Source organism: Leucoraja erinacea, chromosome 10, assembly GCF_028641065.1.
Source record: "Leucoraja erinacea ecotype New England chromosome 10, Leri_hhj_1, whole genome shotgun sequence".
Classification (NCBI taxonomy): domain Eukaryota; kingdom Metazoa; phylum Chordata; class Chondrichthyes; order Rajiformes; family Rajidae; genus Leucoraja; species Leucoraja erinaceus.
In genome coordinates, this window is record NC_073386.1 from 57,642,819 (window position 1) to 57,652,447 (window position 9,629).

General features: G+C 46.5%; 1 protein-coding gene across 3 annotated transcripts in view; it reads right to left on the reverse strand.

Annotated features, from left to right (window-relative positions):
- Positions 1 to 9,629, reverse strand: part of LOC129701273 (procollagen galactosyltransferase 2-like) — a 248,648-nt gene that overhangs the window by 106,229 nt on the left and 132,790 nt on the right. For 2 of the 3 annotated variants that reach the window (XM_055642428.1, XM_055642426.1), the window contains exons 7-8: positions 1,547 to 1,623; positions 241 to 347 (exon numbers count right to left, since the gene is read on the reverse strand). The exons of the other annotated variant lie outside the window; for it this stretch is intronic. In XM_055642428.1, the coding sequence (XP_055498403.1) occupies positions 241 to 347; positions 1,547 to 1,623 (184 nt within the window). The remainder of the gene's footprint in view (positions 1 to 240; positions 348 to 1,546; positions 1,624 to 9,629) is intronic. 3 annotated transcript variants of the gene reach the window in all.

Consider the following 9,629-nt stretch of genomic DNA (forward strand, 5'->3'; position numbering starts at 1 on the left):
TAAAGTGATGAGTGGAAAGGGTTGGGGATGTGCAAAGATTGGGGAAGGGAGGCGAGGTCAGTCTCAGTCGACCCCACGGACTGTTGTACAGTTTGATAGCCACAGGGAAGAAGGATCTCCTGTGGTGTTCTGCGCTGCATCTTGGTGGAACCTGATGAACTTCCTGATGAGCTTGTTGATCCTGTTAGTGTCCGCGACCTTCGCCCTGCTGCCCCAGCACACGGCAACATCAATACTTACTTCCCATCCACAGCATCTGCTATCTTGACATCAATGTCCTGTTCATACAGTGTCCGCAGCATTCGATCCCTCCGGTCCTTCCTGCGTTTGAGGTTTACCATGAAGATCTAGGCACAGATTCACGTAGAATTAGGGTTGCTAACTTTCTCACTCCCAAATAAGGGACAAACGGTCAAAATACCGGGACAAATCCCCGACAGCAATTCGTTGACCGACTCGGCCGTGGCTGGGTGAATGATGAGTTGGCCCGGGTGCTGGACTACACACAAAGCCCAGCCGGCGGGCTAGCTGAGGAGTTTTGGCCCGGGCCGCGCGACATCACGCGCAAAATCCGGCACCCCGTCCAACTCATGAACCGATGATCGGCCGTGAGAAGGAGGGGGTGGTGGTGTCGGCGGTAAGCGAAGGTATAAAGGTCACACAGCTGGCAGGGCTGCCGACCGACGGGGTCACGGGCGAGGTGCTGCTGCTGCACTCCATGGGCTGCGCTACGTCGGGACGGGTGAAGCGGGGCCGGATGCGGCCCTCCGACCCGACAGTCCCCTCGACCCGAGTAGTAGCGGTCAAATACGGGACAAGGGCGGTCCCGTACGGGACAAACCAATTTAGCCCAAAATCCGGGATGTCCCGGCTAACATGGGACAATTGGCAACTCGACTCGGTGGGCAGCAGGGCTTGTTTAATGCTGTACCTCTAAACAAGTAATAGATATTTAAATATTCATTAGTGTCACAACCTTACTGATTTCTGTGATGAATATCCCTTCTGAATATAAAGTAAACCATGACACATGCCAGAGCTGTCTATTTTGCCAATATAACTTCATCAGCAGTGATCAGGTCAATCCATGTAATACAGGAAAAATCGAGATCCCATTATACACTAGATGATGAGAAATCATGAGCCTGCTCATTTAGTTCTCAACAGAAGGCTGTGAATATTGAAATCTGGCTACAGCACTACACATATTGATCATGTACAACGAGAAAATTAATTTAAAATAAGATAGACACAAAAAGCTTGTGTAACTCAGCGGGTCGGACAGCATCTCTGGAGAAAAGGAATGGGAGATGTTTCGGGTGCAGTCTAAGTCTGAAAAAGGGTCTCGACCCGAAATGCCACCTAATGCCGTCTGAGCGGCTGATATTCTCCAGCTTTTTGTGTCTATCTTCAGTTTAAACCAGTATATGCGGATCCTTCATGCAAAACTAATTAAAAAGAACAGGCTTCCTGCATTATGCATGGTCGTTCACACACGACAGCTCATGTTGAACTCGGAGGTCAGCAATAACAATCTATCTCTCACCTCATCAAAGCCCATCTTGTCTGGGTTCCTGGGAGGCAAGGAAACGTGGATGGTAGGCTCCATCGGAGGGTCATCGACTGAAAAACCAACAACACAGTTATGTTAGTGCACTTTGTCTCTCTTTCATGAACATCACAGGTACACAAAAATGCTGGAGAAACTCAGCGGGCACAGCAGCATCTATGGAGCGAAGGAAATAGGCAACGTTTCGGGCTGAAAACCTTCTTCAGGTTTCGGCCCGAAACGTTGCCTATTTTCATCGCTCCATAGATGCTGCCACACCCGCTGAGTTTCTCCAGCACTTTTGTCTACCTTTGATTTTCCAGCATCTGCAGTTCCTTCTTAAACACATGTACATCACAGCATGGTTTGGGTACAGCTCCATCCAAAACCGCAAGAAATTGTAGGTGCAGCCCAGACCATCACACAAACCAGCCTCCCTTCCATTGACTCCATCTATACTTCACACTGTCTCGGCAAGGCCAGCAGCATAATCAAGGACCCCGGCCACTCCCTCTTCTCCCCTCTCCCATCAGGCAAGAGGTACAGAAGTGTGAAAACGCACACCTCCAGATTCAGGGACAGTTTCGTGCCAGCTGTTATCAGGCAACTGAACCATCCTATCACCAACTAGAGAGCGGTCCTGACCTCCCATCTACCTCATTAGAGACATTCGAACTATCTTTGATTGGAGGTACACACAAATGCTGGAGAAACTCAGCGGGTGCAGCAGCATCTATGGAGCGAAGGAAATAGGCGACGTTTTGGGCCGAAACCCTTCTTCAGACTGACGGATTTGATTGGAGTTTACTGGATTTTATCTTGCTCTAAACATTATTCCATTTATCCTGTATCTGTACACTGCATACTGCTTGATTGTAATCATGTTTTTTTTGTTGACTGGATACCACGCAACATAAAAAAGCTTTTCACTGTACCTCAGTACATTAATACAATAATAAACTAAACTAAACTGAATTAAACTAAACTAATCATCGTGCAGTTTGGAATATTCATTATAAATGGCCGGTGAATCTTAATGTAAACTCAAGGAACTGCAGATGCTGGTCGACAAAAAAAGACACAGAGTGCTGGAGTAACTCAGCGGGTCAGGCAGCATCTCTGGAGACATGGATGCCTGATGTTTCACAGAGTGCTGGAGTAACTCAGCGGGTCAGGCAGCATCTGTGGAGAACATGGATAGGTGACGTTTCACAGAGTGCTGGAGTAACTCAGCGGGTCTGGCAGCATCTCTGGAGAACATGGATAGGTGACGTTTCACGGAGTGCTGGAGTAACTCAGCGGGTCAGGCAGCATCTCTGGAGGCCATGGAGAGTTCTTCATCAGCCTGATGGTAGTGTGGGATAAAGTCTGGCAAGTGATAGGTTGAAGGTACACAAAAAAGCTGGAGAAACTCAGCGGGTGCAGCAGCATCTATGGAGCGAAGGAAATAGGCAACGTTTCGGGCCGAAACCCTTCTTCAGACTGATCGGGGGCGGGGGTGGGCGGGGACAAGAAAGGAAAAAGGAGGAGGAGCCCGAAGGCTGGGGGGTGGAAGGAGACAGCAGGGGGACTGAGGAAGGGGGAGGATTAACAAAACAGCAAGAACTAACAAAATTGGGAGAATTCGATGTTCATGCCCCCGGGGTGCAGACCCCCCAAACGGAATATGAGGTGCTGTTCCTCCAATTTCCGGTGCTGCTCGCTGTGGCCATGGAGGAGACCCAGGGCAGAGAGGTCGGAGACGGAGTGGGAGGGGGAGTTGAAGTGCTGAGCCACCGGGAGGTCAGCTTGGTTATTGTGGACCGAGCGGAGGTGTTCGGCGAAACGATCGCCCAACCTCCGCTTGGTCTCACCGATATAGATCTGCTGACATCTAGAGCAGCGGACGCAATAGATGAGGTTGGAGGAGATGCAGGTAAACCTCTGTCGCACCTGGAACGATTGCTTGGGTCCTTGAACGGAGTCGAGGGGGGAGGTAAAGGGACAAGTGTTGCATCTCTTGCGGTTGCAAGGGAAAGTGCCCGGGGAGGGGGTGGTACGAGAGGGAAGGGAAGATTTGATAGGTTGATACAGGTTGGGGGGGGGGGGGGGGGGGGGGGGGGGGCAGTTGATTAGAAGATGATTAGACAAAGGGTGAGAGATGAAAACAAAAAGTAAAGTGAGGTAAGGACAGAAGGGGTGTGAAATGTGAAGTTAGAGGAAGGTACAGCCATTTAGAACGGAGATGAGGAAACACTTTTTTTCACACAGAGAGTTGTGAGTCTGTGGAATTCTCTGCCTCAGAGGGCGGTGGAGGCCAGTTCTCTGGATACTTTCAAGAGAGAGCTAGATAAAGATAGTGGGGTCAGGGGATATGGGGAGAAGGCAGGAATGGGGGTACTGATTGGGGATGATCAGCCATGATCACATTGAATGGCAGTGCTGGCTCGAAGGGTTGAATGGCCTCCTCCTGCACCTATTGTCTATTGGCTATAAATAGGTGGAAGAGAAAGGGGGGGAGAGAGGTGAGATTGGTGTGGATCCAGGTTGGAGCCCAGGGAAGGGGGGGTAAAATGCTAGAGGGATGAAGGGCGGGGGGGGGGTGTTTGTAGGTTAGCTATTGTAGAATTCAATGTTCATGCTGTTGGGCTGTAAGGTGCCCAAGTGGAATATGAGGTGCTGTTCCTCCACTTTGTGCTTGTTGTGACTCTGACAATGGAGGCGGCCCAGGACAGAAAGGTCAGTGTGGGAATGGGAGGGGGAGTTAAAATGGTTAGTTATAAGTTGTGTGTGTCCTTCTTCGTAAACCGGCATCTGCAATTCTTTGTTTCTACATTCTAGGTTATGTTGAGCAGAGGTGATATGAATGAGATCTGTTCCCTCGCTGTATCTTATAAAGTGGCAGCTGGGACTGATCAAACTATTCTTCTGCACATCTATCTATATCTATTATTAAAATTCTCATCTTGTCCTTTTCCGGTTTGTGTTGTTTTTAAATTTGCGCAAAAAAGGTATCCTATACCGCTCAGATTTTTCGTCACCTTACTCACCGTTCTCCTCTGCTCCAAGTCACCAAGTTTTGTTCCGATCGGTGAAATATTACAAAAGGTATTGGTCTGTTATTCACCGAGACGGCGGCGCCCCTTCCAGCACGGGCGGGGGCTGCTGTGTTCGCGAGCGGGTGAGTGGTGGAATATTGCTTTGGGGAATGGGTTGCGTTGGGGGACCAGGCCTCCCGTGTGACTGGGACCCACTTAGTCCAGTTTAATTTAAAGATAGACTTTAGCCTTTGGAGATACTGCGCAGAAACAGGCCCTTCGGCCCATTGAACCCGTGTCTAACAGCAACCACACCGTACACTAACACTATCCTACACACACTGGGGACAATTTACAATTTTACTGAAGCCACCTACAAACCTGTATACCTTTGGAGCGTGGGAGGAAACTGCTAAACTGCTTAGCTGTACTAAAGGGAACACAAAAATGTTGTGGTTTCAATACACGTTTGTTACATTCCAGCCTCCCACCACTAGGGTCGCCAACTTTCTCACTCCCTAATAAGGGACAAAAGGTCAAAATAAGAGGCAAATTCCCGACAATAATCCGTTGACCGACTTGGCCGTGGCTGGGTGAATGATGAGTTGGCCCGGGTGCTGGACTACACACAAAGCCCAGCCGGCGGGCCAGCTGAGGAGTTTTGGGCGCCCCATCCAACTCACGATGATCGGCCATGGGGTGGTGGTGGTGTCGGCGGTAAGCAACGGTTCGAATGTCAGACAGCTGGCCGGGCTGCCGACCGACGGGGCCACGGGCGAGGCGCTGCTGCTGCACTCCATGGGCTGCACCACCTCGGGACAGGTGAGGCGGGGCTGGACGTGGCCCTCCGACCCGACAGTCCCCTCGACCCGAGTAGTAGCGGTCAAATACGGGACAAGGACGGTCCCGTACGGGACAAACAAATTTAGCCCAATATACGGGATGTCCCGGCTAATATGGGACAGTTGGCAACTCTGGTCTCTACCCTCTGTGTAAAAAACAAAGTGCCCTGCACACCCGCTTTGAACCTTGCCCCTGTAACTTTAAAGTTGTGCTCTGCAGTCCATGTCATTCCCACCCTGGGAATGAGTGGCATGTCTGTGGGTTGTATGGGGGGGATGATCAGACATGGAGATAATCCTCATTGATGGATTCCAGCAAGGCAATTGGTGGTGAATTCCTTTCTGTTTTTTTTTGTGGTGAGCTGCAGCCACAGATGTCGACAGCACTTTCCCTTTCTCCCATTACCAGCAGCCGGAGGGACTGAATAGAGCTCCAGCTGCCTCACGCAGCCTCCAGCTCTCTGACCTCTGTGGTCACAATGCTCTCTGGTAATTAGTGGGCACACAGCCTCAACACCTGGCCAATTCAAACCACTCAACGCCCTTTTTAGCCAGGCAGCACGGTGGCGCAGCGGTAGAGCTACTGCATCATGGCACCAGAGACCCAGGTTCGATCCTGACTACGGGTGCTGTCTGTACGGAGTTTGTACCTTCCGCCCGTGACCCGTGTGGGGTTTCGCCGAGATCTTCGGATTCCTCCCACACTCCAAAAACGTAAGTGTTTGCAGGCTAAGTGGCTTGATATGGACAGGTACATGGATAGGACAGGTTGGGACCAAATGTGGGACTAGAGGAGCTGGGATATGTAGGCCAGTGTGGGCAAGGTGGGCCGAAGGGCCTATTTCCGTGCTGCATCACTAAACTAAACTAAACTCATACCTAGGAAAGAACTGCAGATGCTGGATTAAATCGAAGGTGGACTCAAAATGCTGGAGTAACTCAGCGGGACAGGTAGCATCTCTGGAGAGAGGGATTGGATGACGATTCGGATCCCGAAACATCGCCCATTCCTTCTCTCCAGAGCCAGCGGTAACCCGCTGAGTTACTCCAGCATTTTGTGTCTATCCTTAAATTAATATCTAATTCTGAGCTTTTAATTCATCGTTACTTTTACTGTCTTCCAATTCCATATTTATTTAGTCATAGAGTGACACAGGATGGAACCAGGTCCTTTGGCCCAATGTACCCACCCTGGCCAACATGTCCCAGCTATACTGGTCCCACCTGCCCATATCCCTCCAAACCTGTCCTATCCATGTACCTGTCTACCTGTGTTGGGATATTCCCAGCCACAACGACCTCTTCTGGGAGCTTGTTCCATACACCCACTACCTTTGTGTGAAAAAGTTACCCCTCAGATTCCTATTAAATCGTGTCCCGTTCACCTTGAACCTATGTCCTCTGGTCCTCGATTCCCCTACTCTGGGCAAGAGACTCTGTGCATCATCCCTATCTATTGGACACCTCTATAAGATCCCCCCTCATCCTCCTGCGCTCCATGGAACAGAGTCCCAGCCTACTCAACCCCTCCCTATATCTCACACCCTCGTAAATCTTCTCTGCACCCTTTCCAGTTTGACAACATCTTTCCTGTAACATGGTGCCCAGAACTGAACACAATACTCTAAACGCGGTCTCACCAAAGTCTTATATATCTGCAACATGACCTCCCAACTTCTATACTCAATACTCTGACTGATGACAACCCTGGTGGGATTTGAAATCATATTTCCAGACCAATGGCCCAGATTTAGAACACTCATCCAGTAATGTAATGGCTGGATTGGCACACACCTAAAGAGCAGAGGAACAAGGGAAGACATTGATCCTGGATTAGTAGTTTAAATCACAACTAAACTTAACACAAAGTAGGTATGTTACAAAACCTACCTGAATCGTGGCTGAGCATCTGCCCCACCCTTTGTGTGTGATTTTGGCGCTGTTTAGAGGGGGCGGGTTTAAAACGCGATTTTTACTAGGCTGTTGCAATCGAAAATGTTCAGCCTAGTAAATCATTAACGGAAAATCGCTGAAAGACCCCGTCGCAAAAGGTATTATTAGTTTTGAAGGCCTTGTAAAATAGTTAGAGTAATTTAAAAATCACTCTCTAAACTCGCAACCTCTCGCAGCCCCAGGGTTTTATAAAGCAAACAATTAAAGGTATGTACCTTATTTTTACATTAAATGGGGCATGTATATAACCCTGTTATTAAAGTTTTCTATAGCGAGTAGCTCATTTTGGGCTCTTTATATCCCGCAGTATTTTTCTGGGCATTTGAGGGCATAAATCTAGCGCAATGTGAACGTTCTAAACCAGCGCATTCCACATGAACCCACTAGAAAGCCGATTTAAATTGACTTTAATTTACAACAATTGAACACTAAATTCCTTCCATTTGGCCTATAAATTGATGTAAATGAGATTTAAAAATCATGTTTTATTGTGAATTATTTGTGAATATTATTTGGATACTTGGGCTATTTAAAAATGTTAATCATTTATTAAGAAATGGATAGATGTTTAGATCTAGTAAATTGAAGTTTGTAATTAGCTACAATTGGGTAACTAACTAATTATATGCTTTAATTTCAGGTCATCCAAGTTAGATTATTTTATATTTGTTTCAGAATGCTTCAATCTATGATAACTGAAAATTTCATTCAGTTCTCTTAATTTTTAAGAAGGTTATGGGCTTTTGACTGTCCTTGATCACAGCTTTTTTGTTATGTCCATAGAAAATCAATAGGGAACAAGATGCTAATTTCCGAGTATGAAAATGCCCATAACCTTTTTATTACTTGAGATATGAAAGTGAATTAGGTGTCAAATTAAACTTATTGTTATGCTTTGTCTGATGGGATAAATTGCAGACTTGATTTTTTAAATCTCAAAATTTTGTAACATTGCTACTCGAGCCAGGACGGCCATTCAGTGTGATCATGGCTGATCATCCACAATCAGTTCCCCATTCCTGCCTTCTCCCCATATCCCTTGATTCCACCAGCATAAGAGCTCTATCTACCTCTCTTTTGAACGCATCCAGTGAATCGGCCTCCACTGCCATCTGAGGCAGAGAATTCCACAACTCGGTCACGGTGGGGCAGCGGTAGAGTTGCTGCCTTACAGCGAAAGTAGCGCCGGAGATCCGGGTTCGATCCCGACTATGAATGCTGTCTGTACGGAGTTTGCTGTCTTCCGGATTATGTAGGTATGTTACAAAACCTACCTGAATCGTGGCTGAGCATCTGCCCCACCCTTTGTGTGTGATTTTGGCGCTGTTTAGAGGGGGCGGGTTTAAAACGCGATTTTTACTACGCTGTTGCAATCGAAAATGTTCAGCCTAGTAAATCATTAACGGAAAATCGCTGAAAGACCCCGTCTCAAAAGGTATTATTAGTTTTTATGGCCTTGTAAAATAGTTAGAGTAGTTTAAAAATTATTCTCTCACTCCGCAACCTCTCGCAGCCCCAGGGTTTTATAAAGCAAACAATTAAAGGTATGTACCTTATTTTTACATTAAATGGGGCATGTATATAACCCTGTTATTAAAGTTTTCTATAGCGAGTAGCTCATTTTGGGCTCTTTATATCCTGCAGTATTTTTCTGGGCATTTGAGGGCACAAATCCAGCGCGATGTGAACGTTCTAAACCAGCGCGTTCACAGGAACCCACTAGAAAGCCGATTTAAATTGACTTTAATTTACAGCAATTGAACACTAAATTCCTTCCATTTGGCCAATAAATTGATGTAAATGAGATTTAAAAATCATGTTTTATTGTGAATTATTTGTGAATATTATTTGGACACTTGGGCTATTTAAAAATGTTAATCATTTATTAAGAAATGGATAGATGTTTAGATCTAGTAAATTGAAGTTTGAAATTAGCTACAATTGGGTAACTAACTAATTATATGCTTTAATTTCAGGTCATCCAAGTTAGATTATTTTATATTTGTTTCAGAATGGTTCAATCTATGATAACTGAAAATTTCATTCAGTTCTCTTAATTTTTAAGAAGGTTATGTGCTTTTGACTGTCCACGATCACAGCTTTTTTGTTATGTCCATAGAAAATCAATAGGGAACAAGATGCTAATTTCCGAGTATGAAAATGGCCATAACTTTTTTATTACTTGAGATATGAAAGTGAATTAGGTGTCAAATTAAAGTTATTATTATGCTTTATCTGATGGGATAAATTGCAGACTTGATTTTTTAA